Genomic DNA, 20,698 nt, shown 5'->3' with positions numbered 1-20,698 from the left:
TTAATATGTGGCTCATTCAGTTCCTGGTTTAAGCAACACAAAGTAATTGTGTATCTTGAGTTAATTTAGTACTCCCTTCCGTTCTATCATCACCCCAAAAGCATTATCATTTTCCAAGGGTCATTGATTCTTCTATTTTCCTAAACAAGATTGATTATTAGTTGTTACTTGGGCAGGAAAGCATGGATTGTCAGTACTGTGATATTGCCCCAAAATAGGAACTCTAATCCATTCAATTTTAATGAATAGTAAACAGCAGTCTATTATGCATGGCCAATAATTTTTCCCTTTCCAACTTATTTCTGTTTGTTAAATTTAAATTGAGAATTTGGATCACCGATTTCAAAGTCAAGCTGCATAAAGTATTTTGGGATGCTATAATTATGATATTATTGTTTGTCCGTCATAATTGTAACCCTCGATGTTAAGCCCATTGTTATTTTACACCTGTCTTGGCACCAAAACTTTAATGAAATATATTTTGACTTTTCCCAAATTAATTTATCTTTGTCATATATGGTCCTAGGTAAATTTATCTTTGTCATATATGGTCCTAGGTAAAATTATTTAATGAAATATATGTTAAGCCCATTGTTATATTTCCGTTGTAAAATTTATCGGAACAAATTAAAGTATATTTTTTTAATTTTTACAGAAACTAACCTTGATCATACAGGGTGAAGTGAACATTGTAAAAAAATAACAGAAAACACAGAGGAGTTGCTTTGCGTAGTTGAATTCATTGTCATTACACCAAAAAAAATAATGATATACTGACTTTTGTCATTCTATAATCTTTCTTTTCCCTCTTTACAAGTTGAGAAGACGCCTATTGTACAAAATGTCTTCGCTAATCTATGCAGCCTCCAAAATTGACATTTATTAATTCAATAAAGAAGTTATATGTTGGAAGACATTTTCACTGCAAGGAATTGTGAGGCCACCGTTGGGATGATGATATCCAAACTCTTCCTCAGCCTGACTTAACAAGTCCTGGAATGAGGGTTTGTTCAAGTAAGATACGGGGATCACAAACCGCCTCATTTTCTCTCCGACATAGACTGCAAGGTAGCCCTTTTCCACATCCACGGCTTTCGAAGATGCTTGGTTTGCAGAAAATGATGCCTTTCTGATACCAGGCAAACGAAAACCCATAGTTGTATGTGTTGAAATTAGGGACAGAGTGTCCAAAAAGACTTGTAAATTGAAGATGAAATTTTTGAACTACGAATGCTTTAGGATGTCAATGATTTTTGTTGTGCTAAAACCTTGCAACCATGAATATTTATAGATGAAAGAATTTGTAACAAACAGTTGGCTACATGAATTATTGTGGGGGGAAGGCAATGAGATAAGTGATGGGACCGACAGGAGACAGGGGCATATGGTGTTGCCTTGGAGGACTTTATCAAGAATTAACGTTGCATGTTATAGTAGTTAAGATAATAATATCTAATTTTCTGGTGTGAATCCGCTTGAAATAAAACAGATGTATAATGTCAAACCTCAGAAATATAATGGTCTATGACCTCTCGCAATCTATGTGTGTTGCCTTATAATTCATCAGTCAGATAATACCTTCCAGTTGTACTCCAGCATAACATGAAGAAAACATGTCCAAAGCATGCCTGCAAAAGTATGGAATACCGAATAATGCACTAAAAAATGTGAGGATACACTTAGGCACGTCTCATTTGGTTACAAGTGGAGGCTTTATGTTGGCCATTGTTTGATAAGGTGGTGTTACACACGTCAAAACAACTTTTGCAAAAAACAGGGGCATATGGAGCTGTCCTATCGGGGTTGATAGCTCTGAAACAGTGTAGATAAGATGACAACTAACACTGAGTGCATGATCATATCACCAGGCATCCTGAACCACATTATTTTGCTGTACGTCAAATTCTAAGTAGCAGTACTGCATGAAATTTGCATAAATGAAATTTCTGGCCCCCACCACGCTGAATAAGCTTCTGTCAACAAGATCAAATGAAGGTGGGACTCATGTTATCTACAATCACTTGTTACGTTGATTCTTAAGAAAGTCCTCTAAGACAACACCCCATATGCCATGTCTCTCATTTGGTCCCATGACTCCTATCTGATGTCCCTGCATCACCAATAATTTAAGTGCCCAACTAATGCTTCCATGCATATCCTTATATCTATATAAATATTCATGGCCGCAAGCATTGAGGACCAACACAAATCATTCACATCATAAAGTGTTTGAAATTCAAAATTCTCAACACTTCTCTTTAACCAATCTCTTCTCAGATCAATACAACAATGGGTTTTCGTTTACCTGGCATCAGAAAGGCATCAAAAGCGGCGGACGCACCAAAAGGCTATCTTGCAGTCTATGTCGGAGAGAAATTGAAGCGGTTTGTGATTCCCGTATCATACTTGAACCAACCTTCATTCCAGAACTTGTTGAGTCAAGCTGAGGAAGAGTTTGGATATGATCATCCCATGGGTGGCCTCACAATTCCTTGCAGTGAAGATGTCTTCCAACGTATAACTTCTTGCTTGAATTGAGCAGAAATCTCACAGTATAGGAGACTGACATAGATTAGAGGAGACATTTTGTATAATAGGCGTCTTCTCTAAGTGTACAGATCCCCCTTTCTCAAGAGAGAGGAAATACAAACATAATATGTTATTCTATTGATTAATTGCAATGAATTCAGCAACTCCAGCAGCTTCGATCTCTATACTTTATGTTTATTTGTTTCAATCTTCCCTTCTCTCTGTATGAGCCAGGTATCAATATTCTGTTAGAAATTGATAAATTTCAAATCAGTAATGGTACACAAATGATTTCCAGGAAGTGTATGGCAGAAGTATTTTCCCTCGGACCATGGATAGTTAAAATAATTTGGCAGAAAAAGTTAAAATGTATTCTAATAATAATTATTTTTATCAAATTAAAATTTTGAGCTGCAAGGTCCGAAGCACACGACGTACCTTCCCTGCCGAAGCAGGTGCAAAATACAATTGGACGTAACACCGAGGTTTATTTTCTTCCTTGAATAGACATGGCCGACTCTCGTGACAAAAAAACTTTCTCTTGTATGATATTCACGAACGGTATGGCCCATTTTCACTAACCCTATATAGGGAGAAGTGGAGGAACCAATGCTTTTTCCATAACTTCGGTCTACCAGATAAAATGAAACTATATATGACCATACCATGCAAGAAGAATAGTTCGAAACTGTGTGGATCGGAGTTCTTATTTTATGTCCACCAAAAGTTGGCGATCTGTTCTGTTATTTCTGTGATATTTGGGGCAATACCATGGTACGTAGTAATAATTCCATGGCAATACCATAGTAGTAACAACTCCATGGCTGCTTGTTTAGGATAATGAAAGAGTTGATGAACCTTTGGACAACGATAATGATTTTGCAGTGATGATAGAGTGGGAGGGAGTAATAATTCAACCGAAGATATATAATTACATTGTGGTGCTTAAAGAGGAAACTAAAAGAAGCACATGTTATAGAAGAATGTGGCAACAAGTGGCGAAAACTGTTTCAGGACAAAAACGTGTTGTGGATTTCTTGTTCAGATCATGGACAAATATTGAAATACAATAGGTCAGTTTAGTAATTAACAACCTTATCAAGGTTGCCCTGTATCTCCAACAGAATTACGGCAATTAATGCCTAATATTTATAAGCCGATAGTCTGATCATGCTGATACATATCAATAACTTAAATTTGACAATGATACTGTGTGTTATCTGTTAAACCATATCAAGATTTGGCAAAGGCAAAAAGTGATTAAACAATACGTGTCCTGTGCTGCATTAATTCTCATTCGGGAAACAGGTTTCAACTTCTGTAGAAAATAGAAATCCCTAACAATAAAAGAAAATGCCTCTTCTGTACAAATTTGCCTCATCTAATCTATCCGTGTATCCATTAGCATGATTTACAGGTCATTCAAGTGAGAGGTGACGGTTAGGAACTCATCCTCCTTGCATGGTATTGTGAGACCGCCCATTGGATGGTCATACCCGAATTCTTCCTCAGCTTGATTCAACAAATCTTGAAAGGATGGTTGGTTCAAGTATGATACGGGGATAACAAACCGCTTCGTTTTGTCTCCAACATAGACTACAAGGTAGCCCTTTGGCACCTCCACAGATTTGGAAGATGCTTGGTTTGCAGCAATTGATGTCTTCCTGATGCCAGGTAAGCGAAAACCCATTGTTGTTGTATGAGTTGAGACTTGGGAAGAGAATATTGTGAATAAGATGCAAGTTTTTGAACTTCAAATGCTTTAGGATGTGAATCACTTCTGTTGTCCTAAATGCTTGCATCCATGAACATATATAGAAGAAATAATTGGAGAGGAATCGTTGGCTGCATGAATCACTGAGGTGGGAGGACTATAAGACAAGACTGATTGGATGGGAGAGACAGGGAGACAAGGGCATATGGCCTGCCTTGGAGGACTTTCTCGCGTGAAATAAAATAGATGTCAGGCATCAGAAATAATTAAAATGATATATGACCTCTCGCTATCCGCTGCCTTATAATTCATCAGCCAGAAATTACCTTCCAGAACATGCCCAGAGCATGTTTACAAAAATATGGAATACCAAATAATGCTTGAATAGACGTTACGTTTCACTGAGGCACGTCTCATTTGGTTACATGTGGAGGCTTTATGCTGGCCAACTAATGTATGATAAGGTGGGGTTACGCAAGTCTTCACAACTTATCCTTCATAGTTGGACCGAAGACAACACCATGTGATATCTCATGCGTATGCCCTCCATCCATTGACAGTCACTTTCTCTGGGAATTGGGTTTCCACAGAATCTTACAAACTATATATATACACAATTCTTGGTCTTCAGTCAGCACAAATAACACAAGCCATTGCATTCCTCAAGCTTCGACATTTTGGATCATTCTTTTCAAATTAGAGATTGTTCTACTTCCTTCAATCAAGCAAAATAGAATGGGTTTTCGTTTACCTGCTGTTCGACGGGCATCATTCACGGCCAGCCAAGCAGCTTCAAAATCTGTACAAGTTCCAAAGGGCTATCTTGCAGTGTATGTTGGGGAGAAACAAAAGCGGTTTGTGGTTCCCGTATCATACTTGAATCAGCCTTCATTCCAAGATCTTTTGTATCACGCTGAGGAAGAGTTTGGATATGATCATCCCTTGGGTGGCCTCACAATTCCTTGCAGTGAAGATGTTTTCCAACATATAACTTCTCACTTGAATTGAGACCACAAATCTCACTGTGGGAGACTCACATAGATTAGTAGACATTTTACACAATAGGCATCTTCTCAACTTGTAAAGATTACCAATTTTTGAGTAATGACAACAAATCCAATTGCTATGCATTTCTTTTTATCAGTTGCATTAATGTTCACTTCCTTCTGCTAGCTATTAGAACGATATATAGGCACTATTAAGAGGTTTCTCATGCTGAAAAAAGAAATCACGACTGTTATATATATAACAGCCCACATGCTTCACAGCAAGGAAAAGCTATAATAGTATTTTGGTAGGAACTAAGAGCTAGGAACATGAATTTAATAATTCGGGTTGGGATTAAATGATTTTTACTTTCTATAATAACACATAATATTAAAATTCAAGACCCCAATCGTACACCTTTTTATTGAGATATATCAATTATATATCAAATAATACTGACACATGAGGCATGTATATATATGGTATATGTTGATTAATTTGAAAATCGAGATGATACTGGATAAATCTGAAGTCGTGTATAACACTTTCAGATTGAATCAAATTTCGGGGTTCAACAAAAATTGTTCAATCGGATAAAATCAGAAGATTATAATTCAAGAGTTTTGTTTTGGTCTTGTATGTTTTGTCACCCGTTATGCTTTCTGAACCAGAATGATTATTTATGATCAAAGAAAATGTGGTTTTTGGCGGTTGATGGAAGTTATTTATTTTTAAAAATTGCCATTGATGGAAGTTTTAGTAACTTCCAACCGTTGATGGAAGTTTTAGTAACTTCCAAAATTTGCCTAAACCGAACATCTCGTTATTACATTAAAACAAGCGTGCACTCTTATTTTAACATAATAAAGAGATCAATTACACTAAAATGTCCAACAAACCTCCCCCATTTTAGTGTAATTACCGATCAAATCACCAAAGTCATAACATACCACAAACTACTGCATAGATGAAATATCGTGACGATTGAATTTCATCTTAGCAAATTACACGTTTCAAATATTCGAATATCAGGGTGTCACTAAGGATTGAACCCTTTCTATTCATAATGAATACATGAAGATAATCTGCACAATAGTTTATAACATTACTCTTGCTCGACACTAGTTTACTAGCCTGTGTCCCTATCCTTCATAAGCATATCAAAGCCAAGTCCCAGCTTCTTGAAGCAGCTAAACTTCATGCTTATATAAGTAGTCATTTTCTTTCTTGCACCTGCAAATGCAATTTTTCAAAAGAACCATTGAGGAGTTATACTCCAACCTCCTTAACTTACAGAACCGAACACATACCTTTTGGGATACTTTCGATGATGTGTTCCAATCTCTACATGTTAAGCTTTCCACATTGAATTCAGCACCTAATGTCATATTAGATGGGAATTGGGTATCTTAACATAAGAGATTTCAGATGGACTTTAATCCTAATCCCACAGCCGACCTTTTCACGAGATCTCTACTTAACCCTTTGGTTAAATGATCGGCCAAATTATGCTGAGTTCTCACAAACTCCACTGATATCACACCATGCATGATTAACTCCCGAACCATGTTGTGTCTAACACCCAAGTGTCTAGACTTCCCATTATACACTTGACTATATGCCTTAGCCAAAGTAGCCTGACTATCGCACCTGATAGACATGGGAGGTATAGGTTTGGGCCACAATGGAATCTCATAGATCAGATTTCTTAGCCACTCAGCTTCTTTACCAGCTGCTGCTAAAGCTACAAATTCAGATTCCATTGTTGAATTTGTAATGTAGGTCTGTTTCTTGGATGCCCAAGAGATAGCACCTCCTCCAAGGAGGAATACCCAACCACTTGTGGATGAATAATCTTCCATATTGGTTATCCAACTTGCATCAGAGTAACCTTCAATAACCGAAGGAAATCCAGTATATGTCAAACCATAGTCAATGGTTCCCTTTAAGTACTTGAATACTCTATTCATAGCTTGCCAATGATGAGAACTGGGATTACTTGTAAACCTACTAAGTTTAGCAACAGCATAAGCTATATCAGGCCTAGTACTAATCATTGCATACATGAGTGATCCTATCGCCCTTGAGTATTCAAGTTGAGACACTGCTACACCTTTATTAGGTAATAGCTTCAGGTTAGGATCAATGGAAGTACTTACCAGAGAACAATCTTTAAAATTAAATTTCTCCAATATCTTCTCAATATAATGTGATTGAGAGATGGAAATGCCATTGTTTCCACGTTTGATCTTTATTCCTAAGATCACATCCGCCTCCCCCATATCTTTCATATCAAACTTAGAAGACAAAAATGCCTTAGTTTCATCAACTTGATCTTGGTCGGTACCAAAGATCAACATGTCGTCTACATACAGACAAATGATAACTCCTTTGCCATGAGTATCAAACTTGCTGTATAGACATTTATCTGCTTGGTTTAGAACAAAACCACTAGACAACACAACCTCATCAAATTTTTTATGCCATTGTTTAGGCGCTTGTTTCAAGCCATAAAGAGATTTCATCAGTTTACACACCTTATTTTCATTTCCTGGCATAACAAACCCTTCAGGTTGTTTCATGTATATCTCTTCATCCAATTCACCATTTAAGAATGCAGTTTTCACATCCATTTGGTGAATCACCAGATTGTGGATAGCAGCAAGTGCTAACAACAGTCTAATAGTGGATATCCTAGCAACAGGAGCATATGTATCGAAAAAATCAATACCCTCCTTTTGCCTAAAGCCTTGGATAACCAATCTGGCTTTGTACTTGTCAACAGTACCATCCACTTTCATCTTTCTCCTAAAGATCATCTTACATCCTAATGGCTTACATCCAGGAGGTAAGTCAACCAATTTCCAGGTATTATTTTGCATGATGGAATCCATCTCACTTTGGATTGCTTCTTTCCAGAATACAACATCCCTTGAAGCCATTGATTCACTAAAAGTCTTTGGGTCTTCCTCAACATTAAGGCAATATTGATATTGAAATTCAATATCATTCCTTGACCCTTCAACCAAATAGAGTTGAAAGTCATCACCAAATGACTTAGCCTTTCTTACTCTCGTACTCTTTCTAGTTTCAGTACTAGTTGAAGGTATATCCTCAATATTAACTGAGACTTTCGACATGGAAATCATGTCCTTTGGCCTAGGTATAGATGTAAATCTTTGTTCATCAAAGATAGCATCCCGTGACTCTATAATCGAGTTCACAGCAACAGAATCATTAGATTCTAGCACATAGAATCTATATGCTTTAGAATGTTCAGCATATCCAATAAATATGCAATCTATACCTCTTTCACCTATGGTTTTCCTTTTAGGTTCTGTAAGCCTGACTACAGCCCTACATCCCCAAATTTTGAGATAACTCAAATTTGGTGTCTTTTTGTGCCAAAGTTCATATGGGGTAACCTTATTCCTTTTGTTAGGAATTCGGTTCAACAAGTAACAGGCTGTCAACATAGCCTCACCCCAAAATCCTTCACTTAAACCCGAATAGGATAACATGGAATTCACCATTTCTTTCAAGGTTCTATTCTTCCTTTCGGCTACACCATTCTGTTGTGGTGTATAGGGAGCTGTAGTTTGATGTATTATTCCAGTAGATTGAAAATAAACCGGATCATAATACTCACCTCCCCTATCCGTACGAAGAGTTTTGATTAGCCCATTTTGATGAAGTTCTACCTCTTTCTTATAAATTTTAAATTTATCAAGAGCTTCATCTTTTGTATTTAATAAATATACATAACAATACCTTGATGCATCATCAATAAAAGTAACATGATATTTTTTATGACCTAATGATGGAGTAACATGCAAATCACACAAATCACTATGAATAAGGTCTAAGACTTTAGTCTCGCTTTTAACATCCTTAAAAGGTTTCCTAGTGATCTTGGTCAACATGCAAGTTTTGCATTTTCCAATGTTCATATCAAAAGGAGGAATCATACTTGTTTTTGACATATCTTTTAATCTTTTGTAATGAACATGTCCTAATCTAGCATGCCAAATTTCTGATTTTGTCATATTAGTTATAGAACTAAACGAGGCCATACAAACAGATTCATGAACAAAAGGAACATCAATGTTTAATTTAAACATTCCATTACAACGATAACCAAATCCAACAAACGAACCATGTCTTGACAAGATGTACTTGTCACTTTCAAGTACTTGCTTGAAATCACAATTATTTAAAACCATACCAGACAATAAGTTCTTACGAATACCAGGTACAAATAAGACATTATCCAAATACAAACTTTTTCCGGAAGTAAAAACTAAATTCACACAACCTAATCCTAGGATTGGTTCAGTTGCAACATTGCCCATCTTCACAATAGAGCCATCATCGATTGGTCTAAATTCCTTAAACCAACGACAATCTTTGCACACATGACTTGTTGCTCCCGAATCAAACCACCAAGCAACGTCATCATCCTTGTTGCTTTTCAGGATCATTAGACCCACTTGGACCACCTTGTTCTTTCCTTTGAACACCCGGCAATCCCTCTTTAAATGACCAGGTTTCCTACACTTCCAACATGACAATTTTGTCTGTTTGTTTGGATCTTTGTTCTTATTTCCTTGAAATTTTCGTTTGTTACCTTTAGCATTTTAATTTTGCTTAACTGTTCCACTTTCCTCTACCATATTAACGGAAGAGGAACCTGCTACGTTTTTATCATTGACTTTGTCAATTTCCTGAGCCCTCAGCGACTCCTCAATCATGAAATGACTACCGAGTTGAACCAGAGTCAACTCTTCCTTCTTATGTTTCAAGGTATGCTTGAAGTCTTTCCAAGAAGAAGGCAGTTTATCAATTATAGATGAAACTGCAATGGATTCATCCATTTTCAAATCATGTTGAGTAAACTGACCCAAAATCCGCAGCAGTTCATTATATTGTTCCATAACAGGCCTTGAATCAATCATTTTGTAATTAAAGAAATTACTAACTAAGAATTTGTTACTTGAAGCATCTTCTGCCATATACTTGGATTAAAGAGAGTCCCATAATTCCTTAGCAGACTCAACATTTTGATAAATATCAAAGAGAGAGTCCGACATACCGTTCAGAATGTGTCCACGACAAATGTAATCGTCGTTCTCCCATTTCGAACGCTTCCTTGTTTGATCCAGAGTTTCGTCTTCCATAAACACAGGCATCGGTGTACTCAGCACATACACCACATTCAATGTTGTCAAGAGAAAGTGCATCTTCTTCTGCCATCTTCTGAAATCCTGCCCTTCAAACTTGTCCAACTTCGCAAACTTGCTTGTCATCTTCGAACTATCGTTCGTCATCTCGAAAGATTTGATTCAATCTTTTGTTGGTTAATTTGAAAATCGAGATGATACTGGATAAATCTGAAGTCGTGTATAACACTTTCAAATTGAATCAAATTTTGGGGTTCAACCAAAATTGTTTAATCGGATAAAATCAGAAGATTATAATTCAAGAGTTTTGTTTTGGTCTTGTATGTTTTGTCACCCGTTATGCTTTCTGAACCAGAATGATTATTTATGATCAAAGAAAAGGTAGTTTTTGGCGGTTGATGGAAGTTATTTATTTTTAAAAATTGCCGTTGATGGAAGTTTTAGTAACTTCCATGTAACTTCCAACCGTTGATGGAAGTTTTAGTAACTTCCATGTAACTTCCAAAATTTGCCTAAACCGAACATCTCGTTATTACATTAAAACAAGCGTGCACTCTTATTTTAACATAATAAAGAGATCAGTTACACTAAAATGTCCAACAGTACATTTTAAACTGTGAGCTGTATAAATTGAAGTACCATCTCAACTCAGCTCATTGTTTCTCTTCGACTTATCGTGGCCCGTGGTTCCAAATAATTTATACCAGTTGGCCTTTTGATATAACACCTATAACGATTTTCATTAAAGCATGATAGAATTTCGAATGAAATTAAAGTGTTGATATATCGGTTAAGGAATCAGTAGATTTAGTAGTTGCAATGGTCAATCAATATAATAATCTATCGGTCAATACTTTAAGAATATGGGAGCTACAAATCTTGGTCATATAATCTCACCGTATCAAGAGGAGAATGGAAGAACAAAACCACAATCCCAAAAGGATTGATAGGTTGAAGAGGATTCACCACAAAAATTCCCATTCTTTGATAAGAACCTAGGGTTCCAAGTATGGAGCAAATAAGTAGTAACAAATTATCTCTGAATTATCAGATGTATTCTCAATTCAAAATGATCAATTTTTTTTACAATTCGTTTAACAGTCTTGTTTACACTTCTAAGATACTTCGGATGTGTTTGATTTAGAGGAGGAAAATAGAAGATAATTGTAAAACTCAAGTAGAGTGTAAAAGACATGAATTCCGTGTGAAGAATACACAATTTTCTCTTATCTCTTCATTCCCACCCTAATCCAAACATCACCTCTTGGCCTTGCACTTTAAAGCGTCATATCAAATTTAAAGTGTCGTGATCAAAGCATGAACACACGATGTTTTGAGGGGTTATGTGACTGTTTACTAACTTTCAATGTGATTACTACTTAAAATAAGAAATGTTCTCACCAAACATGTGGGTGGATGTTAAGCCCATTGTTATTTTACACCTGCCTTTGCACCAAAATTTTAATGAAATATATTTTTACTTTTCCCAAATTAATTTATCTTTCTCATGGTCCTAAAATATTTTTGCCCTACCCTTGCTAGGAATCATGTGTTATATTTCCATTGTAAAATTTATCGGAACAAATTAAAGTATTTTTTTTTTACAGAAACCAACCTTGATCATACAGGGTAAAGTGAACATTGTAAAAAGATAACAGAAAACACAGAGGAGTTGCTTTGAGTAGTTGAGTTCATTGTCATTACACCAAAACAAATAATGAAATACTGACTTTTGTCATTCTATAATCTTTGTTTTCCCTCTTTCTCAAAAAAGGGAGATCTTTACAAGTTGAGAAGACGCCTATCGTACAAAATGTCTTTGCTAATCTATGCAGCCTCCTAGATTGACATTTATTAATTCAAGAAAGAAGTTATATGTTGGAAGACATCTTCACTGCAAGGAATTGTGAGGCCACGGTTGGGATGATGATATCCAAACTCTTCCTCAGCCTGACTTAACAAGTCCTGGAATGAGGGTTTGTTCAAGTAAGATATGGGGATCACAAACCGCCTCATTTTCTCTCCGACATAGACTGCAAGGTAGCCCTTTTCCACATCCACGGCTTTCGAAGATGCTTGGATTGCAGAAACTGATGCCTTTCTGATACCAGGCAAACGAAAACCCATTGTTGTATGTGTTGAAATTAGGGAAAGAGTGTCCAAAACCACTTGTAAATTGAAGACGAAATTTTTGAACTGTGAATCCTTTAGGATGTGAACGATTTTTGTTGTGGTAAAACCTTGCAACCATGAATATATATAGATGAAAGAATTTGTAACAAACAGTTGGCTACATGAATTATTGTGGGGGGAAGGCAATGAGATAAGTGATGGGACCGACAGGAGACAGGGGCATATGGTGTTGCCTTGGAGGACTTTATCCAGAATTAACGTTGCATGTTATAGTAGTTAAGATAATAATATCTAATTTTCTGGTGTGAATCCGCTTGAAATAAAACAGATGTATAATGTCAAACCTCAGAAATATAATGGCCTATGATCTCTCGCTATCTATGTGTGTTGCCTTATAAATCATCAGTCAGAAAATACCTTCCAGTTGTACTCCTGCATAACATGAAGAAAACATGTCCAAAGCATGCCTGCAAAAGTGTGGAATACCGATTAATGCACTAAAATATGCGAGGATACACTTAGGCACGTCTCATTTGGTTACAAGTGGAGGCTTTATGTTGGCCATTGTTTGATAAGGTGGTGTTACACACGTCAAAACAACTTTTGCAAAAAACAGGGGCATATGGAGCTGTCCTATCGGGGTTGATAGCTCTGAAACAGTGTAGATAAGATGACAACTAACACTGAGTGCATGATCATATCACCAGGCATCCTGAACCACATTATTTTTCTGTACGTCAAATTCTAAGTAGCAGTACTGCATGAAATTTGCATAAATGAAATTTCTGGCCCCCACCACGCTGATTAAGCTTCTGTATACAAGATCAAATGAAGGTGGGACACATGTTATCTACAATCACTTGTTACGTTGATTCTTAAGAAAGTCCTCTAAGACAACACCCCATATGCCATGTCTCTCATTTGGTCCCATGACTCCTATCTGATGTCCCCGCATCACCAATAATTTAAGTGCCCAACTAATGCTTCCATGCATATCCTTATGTCTATATAAATATTCATGGCCGCAGGCATTGAGGACCAACACAAATCATTCACATCATAAAGTGTTTGAAATTCAAAATTCTCAACACTTCTCTTTAACCATTCTCTTCTCACATCAATACAACAATGGGTTTTCGTTTACCTGGCATCACAAAGCATCAAAGGCAGTGGACGCACCTAAAGGCTATCTTGCAGTCTATGTCGGAGAGAAATTGAAGCGGTTTGTTATTCCCGTATCATACTTGAACCAACCTTCATTTCAGGACTTGTTGAGTCAAGCTGAGGAAGAGTTTGGATATGATCATCCCATGGGTGGCCTCACAATTCCTTGCAGTGAAGATGTCTTCCAACGTATAACTTCTTGCTTGAATTGAGCAGAAATCTCACAGTATAGGAGACTGACATAGATTAGAGGAGACATTTTGTATAATAGGCGTCTTCTCTAAGTGTACAGATCCCCCTTTCTCAAGAGAGAGGAAATACAAACATAATATTTTATTCTTTTGATTAATTACATTGAATTCAGCAACTCAGGCAGCTTCGATCTCTATACTTTATGTTTATTTGTTTCAATCTTCCCTTCTCTCTGTATGAGCCAGGTATCAATATTCTGTTAGAAGTTGATAAATTTCAAATCAGTAATGGTACACAAATGATTTCCAGGAAGTGTATAGCAGAAGTATTTTCCCTCCGACCAAGGATAGTTAAAATAATTTGGCAGAAAAAGTTAAAATGTATTCTACTAATAAAATAATGGTTTGAAAGAAAATAAAAAGAGTATTTTATTATTAATTTGATGGAGCATAAAATAGAGTTTTTATTTTATAAAATAATAATAATAAATAAATAGAGTAAATAATAGGTCGTGAATAAATAGCAACATGCTAGGACAGTTTTCAGACTGACTCCTTAGCCTTCTCTGCCTATCAATTTCATTTTTTTCTCTTTTCTTCTCCCAAAACCCTCCCTTTTTCCCACAGGCCACTAAACCCATCTCAGAAAAATTACGATCTCGGACTCATTCACTATTGGATCGTCGTGAAATTTAAACACCATGTTCGCAACACAATTCCGAGAAATCTCACCATTGGGAAATTTGATATCATGTCTGAGCTGAGAGAAATATCCTTCGCATTATAGCATTTTTCTTTCCCGTAGAAACCCAGAGCTGTTTTGGTAAAACTACGATCCCGATTTTGTTAACTGTTGGATTGTCGTGAAATTTGGATATGTTGTTCGAAATTCAAGCTTTTACCGTTGGGATTTCTGAGATAATGTTCGTGGAGGGAGGAAAAGGAATCGCATGAAGATAGTCCAAATGGAGGCTTCAATCCTTTCTCCGTTTCTCTGACGTTTAGGAACTTTATTGGAGCAGTCGAAGGAAAAACTGGAGGAATCTTAGGGAACCGCTAGAGATGCCGCTATCGCTATCGAAAGACACGTGCGTCCGCTTAGAGGTAAGGGATGAGTTATTCACAATTGGGGATTAGTGAGAACATGCGTAGGGATCCTTAGAGTATCAATTGGAATGGGTTTTTGGGTGTTTCCGTCATTTTTTTATTCTATCCTTATAATTATAAGTGTGAATTATATATGTTTGACAAACCAATTGTTGTGAAATTGATATGCTGTTGTGTCGAGTGTGAACCCTATAAATCGAGCATTTTTCTAATTAACATGAATTGATGAAATAAAGTAAGGAGAAATTTAGAGTGAGATATTGATTTTGTATTTTCTTTTCTTGCTTTCTAGGTTTTTTTTATATAATTTAAAAATTAATATCATAATTGAAATTGATCAAAGTGTTCATATAATTATTTAGAATTTGTGCATTGAAAGCTTACTTTGAAATTTGTGATCCAATATGATGTATGCTAGTTTATATATATAGAAGTAGTTATATATTTATTTATATTAATAATTTAGGTAAATAATATTGTAGAGTTATTATAGTATGATTCAAAAAATTATTAAGTGTTGGAGTTTGAGAATATTATGGTTAAATTTGATGAACATGTGTATGTTGTACCTTATGAATATCATTAGGAATGTTATGAGATGATTGATATGACGTTATGAGATGTTAAAGTGTGGGCATGATATTTGATTGTGAATAAGTGGATGTGTTTAACACTTGATGTTACATTAATTATATTGTGAGCTATGAATTATACGATAACCCAACCAGTGTTTATGCGCAGTGTTAAAGAGAAAGTGTAGGTTCCTAGTTAAGAACCAGTGTTAAATTATAGCGCAATGTGTTAAACGTGTTTGAAACATGAGTGTGAGGTCGTGGTATTGTGTAATTCATGAGCAGCGTTTATAAATGGAATATGTGATAAATTGTGGAATAACATGTTGCTTTGAGATTATAATATTGTTATTGAGATTGAGTATAAGTGTAAAGTTGAACATGTGTTAATTTGTGAGATACGTGTAAACATGTGATGGTGGATTGTGATACCATGAGATGTGAAATTGTAAATGAGTTTTAGTTGTGGATAAGTATGTAGTTAACACTTGATGTGAAATTACTTGTGTTGTAAGCTATGAATTGTACAATAACCCGACCAGTGTTATCTTGAGAAAAAAGCGTTGATGCGCAGTGTTAAAGAGAAAATGTAGGTTTCCTATTTAGGAACCAGTGTTAAATCGTAGCGCAATTGTGTTGAACGTGTTTAAAACATGAGTGTGAGATCGTGGGTATTGTATAATTCATGAGCAGTGTCTGCATGTAAAATTATTTTAGGGTTGGACCTGAATCAGGAGGGAGAGACCCTGACGGACTCTTCGGAGTGTAGGCCTTGGGGGTCATCGAGTTTGAGTGCTCCTTTAAGCCTATGCTGATCCCATATGGTTAGAGCATTCTGGCAAAACATCGTGACCCTGACTGGTCTCCCTATGATCTTATTTAGTGAGAGTGACCTGACAAACCTATTGTGTGGTGTGTCTTGTTATGTACTCCTAAGCGCCCCAGGGTGGTTTTTCACTGACATGGTACCACATTGCATATAGGATTGAGTCTTAACATAACTGTTGCATACGCTTGCTAATTGTTTATTATGAAGTTGATGTGTTATTATATCTTGATCGGAGTGTGAGATTCTTGTGTAATGTGATTTATGATTGAAAAGTGAATTTTGAATGACAAAGTGGTGAAATTACGTGAGCTATGTTTAAGCAAGTGGTATCTCATTTATATAATATGTATATTTAATTGTCTTGTTTCTCTATTAGCTAGGAATGTGATAACTCACTCCCTGTGTGTTGTTGTGTTTGGATCCTGTGATGATCTTGAACTTGTGTTCGGGGGAGCAGATGAATAGGTGGATGACTATGAAGAACCTCATGCTAGAGGATACGGGAACACAACGCTCTGATAGGATGTGAGATTAGGATATAAGTTCTATATTAATTGTATGAAGTTTAGACGACCTTGTTTGAGTCGAGATTACTTTATTATTTATTTGGACAAGTTTGAATATGATGTAGAAGAAAATGAATGTGAGCCTTTTTCCCCTTTGAAAGACTTGTTTCGAAAAAAAAATGTTTTAAAAATACTTTTAATTAATATTTGAATTTTATTCCTTTATTAGTATATATCTGAGGGGTAGAGGGTGTCACAGTGACAAAAACTTTCTATTGTATGATATTCACGAATGGTATGGCCCCTTTTCACTAACCCTATATAGGGAGAAGTGGAGGAACCAATGCTTTTTCCATAACTTCGGTCTACCAAATAAAATGAAACTATATATGACCATACCATGCAAGAAGAATAGTTTGAAACTGTGTGGATCGGAGTTCTTATTTTATGTCCACCAAAAGTTGGCGATCTGTTCTGTTATTGCTGTGAAATTTGGGGCAATACCATGGTACGTAGTTATAATTCCATGGCAATACCATAGTAGTAACAACTCCATGGCTGCTTGTTTAGGAAAATGATGAACCTTTGGACAACGATAATGATTTTGCAGTGATGATAGAGTGGGAGGGAGTAATAATTCAACCGAAGATATATAATTAAATCGTGGTGCTTAAAGAGAGAAATAAAGAAGCACATGTTATAGAAAAATGTGGCAACAAGTGGCGAAAACTGTTTCAGGACAAAAAAGTGTTGTGGATTTCTTGTTCAGATCATGGACACATATTGAAATACAATAGGTCAGTTTAGTAATTAACAACCTTATCAAGGTTTCCCTGTATCTCCAACAAAATTATGGCAATTAATGCATAGCTGATAGTCTGATCATGCTGATACATATCAACAACTTAAATTTGACAATGATACTATGTGTTATCTGTTAAACCATATCGAGATTTGGTTACATGTGGAGGCTTTATGCTGGCCACTTAATGTTTGATAAGGTGGGGTTTCGCAAGTCTTCACAACTTATCCTTTATAGTTGGACTGAAGACAACACCGTGTGATATCTCATGCGTATGCCCTCCATCCATTGACAGTCACTTTCTCTGGGAATTGGGTTTCCTAAGAATCTTACAAACTATATATACACAATTCTCGGTCTTCAGTTAACACAAATAACACAAGCCATTGCATTCCTCAAGCTTCGACATTTTGGATCATTCTTTTCAAATTAGAGATTGTTCTTCTTCCTTCAATCAAGCAAAATAGAATGGGTTTCCATTTACCTGTTGTTTGACAGGCATCATTCACCGCTAGCCAAGCAGCTTCAAAATCTGTACAAGTTCCAAAGGGCTATCTTGCAGTGTATGTTGGGGAGAAACATTCCCGAACACCAAGAGAACATTCCCGATCCTAGTGAGAAAGCATAGCTAGAGGTACTCTTCATGTCATCTGTCGAACCTGCCCAATCATTGCCGGTGTAGCCAAGTAATTTTGAGTTGGTTTTGGTAGTATACCATATACCGAACTCTTTTGTTCCTTGTAGATACCTCAAAATTCTTTTTCCTGCTCCAAAGTGTATTTGACTTGGGCTTTGCATGAATCTTGATAGAAGACTTATGGCATACATTATGTCAGGTTGTGTAGCTGTCAAATATAGGAGGCTTCCAATTACACTTCGGTATTTGGATGCATCAGCTTCTGGTGCTCCATCATTCTTCTGTAGTTTCTCATTTGTTATGACTGGAGTAGCAACAGGTTTGCAACCATACATCTTGAATTTCTTAAGTAAGCCTTCTGTGTATTTCTTTTGCGAGATGAATATCCCTTCATTTCTCTGACTTATCTCTATGCCGAGGAACTAACTCATCAAACCCAGGTCGCTCATCTCAAAGGTCTTCATCATATCTTCTTTAAACTCCATCATTATCTTAGTATTGTTTCTCGTGTAGATAAGATCATCTACATATAGAGAGAGTAAGAGAGTGTACTGACCTTGAGACTTGATGTAAAGTGTAGGCTCACTCTTGCTCCTCCTGAATCCTCGATCCATGAAATACTGATCAATTCTGCTATACCATGCTCGAGGTGCTTGCTTCAAACCGTAGAGTGCTTTTCTTAATCTTAACACTTTGCTTTCTTTGCCTTCAGACACGAATCCTTATGGCTGCTCCACATAGATCTCTTCTCCAAGTACGCCATTAAGGAAGGCGAATTTGACATCTAGTTGATGGATACTCCATCCTTTTTGTGACGCAAGAGCTATTAGAGCTCTTATGGTATCAAGATGAGCTACTAGTGCAAATGTCTCATTGTAGTCAATTTCGGGTTGCTGTGAGTAACCCTTAGCTACTAGCCTCGCCTTGTGTTTCTGTATGGTGCCATCAGGGTTGAGCTTTGTCTTATAGACCCACTTAACCCCAATGATATCTTTTCCATGGGGACGATTTACTAACTCCCATGTGTTGTTTTTCTCGATCATCTATATCTCTTCTTCCATTGTCTTGACCCATACTTCTTGCTTTGACGCTTTTTTAAAGCTTCCAGGTTCAAGTATGGCCAAGTTACAGGTTTCATATATGTCCACCAAAGATCTTACTCGTCTTGGAGTAGACTCTGGTGATGATAGTTCTTGATCTTGTTGTTGTGGTGGAGGTGAAGGTGGTTCACCTAGGTCTTCTTCCTCAGCTTCTTCTTGAGGTAGTTGAGCGGGTATAAGAACGTTCTTCTCCACTTTTTCTTCATCCCAATTCCAAGAAGCATACTCATCAACTTCAACATCTTGACTGATGACGAGTTTCTTAGTTTGCAAGTTGTAGACACGGTAGCCCTTAGAGATATTGCTATACCCAAGGAAGATACCTCGTATAGTCTTGTCTTCAAGCTTGTGCCTCTTCACGTCTAGAATATGAATGTAGCATATAGATCCAAAGACCCATAAGTGCTTTGCTGATGGCTTCTTCCCGTTCCAAGCTTCAATTGGAGTCTTGTCTTTTACAGACTTAGTTGGACATCTGTTGAGTATGTAAACAGCAGTGTAGACTGCTTCAGCCCAGAATGTGTTAGGTAGTCCCTTCTCCTTGAGAATTGATCTAGCTATTTCCATAACTCTGCGATTATTTCTCTCGGACACTCCATTTTGTTGAGGAGAATATGAGACTATAAGTTGTCGCTCAATGCCTTCATCCTCACAAAATCTTTTAAACTCGCGAGAGGTGTACTTTTTGCCGCAATCACTTCTTAGTACTTTTATCCGTTTTCCACTTCGATTTTCAGGAAGGGCCTTGAACTTTTTGAATACTCCAAAGACTTCTGATTTTTCTTTTAGAAAATATACCCATTTCATTCTAGAGAAGTCATCAATGAAGAGTATGAAGTACCTGTTGTTCTCATCTGATGGCGTCCTCATTGGTCCACAGACGTCTGTATGTATCAGCTCCAATAGATCTTTCTCTCTCCATGCTCCGCTTGCTGAGAAAGGAAATTGGTGTTGCTTACCAAGAAGACATCCTTCACACACTTCATTGTTCTCCTTTATGCTTGGAAGATCTCTCATCATGTTCTTCTCATGTAACAACTTCAAGGCATGTGTGTTGAAGTGGCCAAATCTTCGATGCCATAGCCATGAATCATCAACTTGTACCTTCATGGCAATGTTTGTTGCATATTTTAAATTTAGAGGGAAGCTTTTATTGCTCTTATTCATCTTTACTTGGGCTATCTCAGACCTTTTATTTTTGTTGTCTAAGATTTTGCATACACCTCCTTCAAAGTGAAGTGTGTAGC

At 36.7% G+C, this 20,698-nt stretch overlaps 3 protein-coding genes and 1 pseudogene across 3 annotated transcripts; 2 read left to right on the top strand and 2 right to left on the bottom strand.

Annotated features, from left to right (window-relative positions):
- The first annotated feature begins 2,190 nt into the window (after positions 1-2,190).
- On the top strand, positions 2,191-2,714 carry LOC114417119 (auxin-induced protein 15A-like). Its single transcript, XM_028382226.1, has one exon. The coding sequence runs from the start codon at positions 2,290-2,292 to the stop codon at positions 2,536-2,538; it is 249 nt and encodes an 82-aa protein (XP_028238027.1). The 5' UTR covers positions 2,191-2,289; the 3' UTR covers positions 2,539-2,714.
- Positions 2,715-3,645: 931 nt separating this feature from the next.
- Positions 3,646-4,330, bottom strand: LOC114417114 (auxin-induced protein X10A-like). The gene has a single exon (XM_028382222.1). It carries the CDS (start codon positions 4,217-4,219, stop codon positions 3,941-3,943), a length of 279 nt encoding a protein of 92 aa, XP_028238023.1. The 5' UTR covers positions 4,220-4,330; the 3' UTR covers positions 3,646-3,940.
- Positions 4,331-12,062: 7,732 nt separating this feature from the next.
- On the bottom strand, positions 12,063-12,798 carry LOC114417117 (auxin-induced protein 6B-like). Its single transcript, XM_028382224.1, has one exon. It carries the CDS (start codon positions 12,535-12,537, stop codon positions 12,265-12,267), a length of 273 nt encoding a protein of 90 aa, XP_028238025.1. The 5' UTR covers positions 12,538-12,798; the 3' UTR covers positions 12,063-12,264.
- An 873-nt stretch (positions 12,799-13,671) lies between these two features.
- LOC114417112 lies at positions 13,672-14,183 on the top strand (annotated as a pseudogene).
- Positions 14,184-20,698: the final 6,515 nt, after the last annotated feature.

The sequence above is a fragment of the Glycine soja genome, chromosome 6 (genome assembly GCF_004193775.1).
Source record: "Glycine soja cultivar W05 chromosome 6, ASM419377v2, whole genome shotgun sequence".
Taxonomy (NCBI): Eukaryota; Viridiplantae; Streptophyta; class Magnoliopsida; order Fabales; family Fabaceae; genus Glycine; species Glycine soja.
Note: the sequence above shows the minus strand (reverse complement) of the source record. Positions and strands in the feature narration are given on the sequence as shown.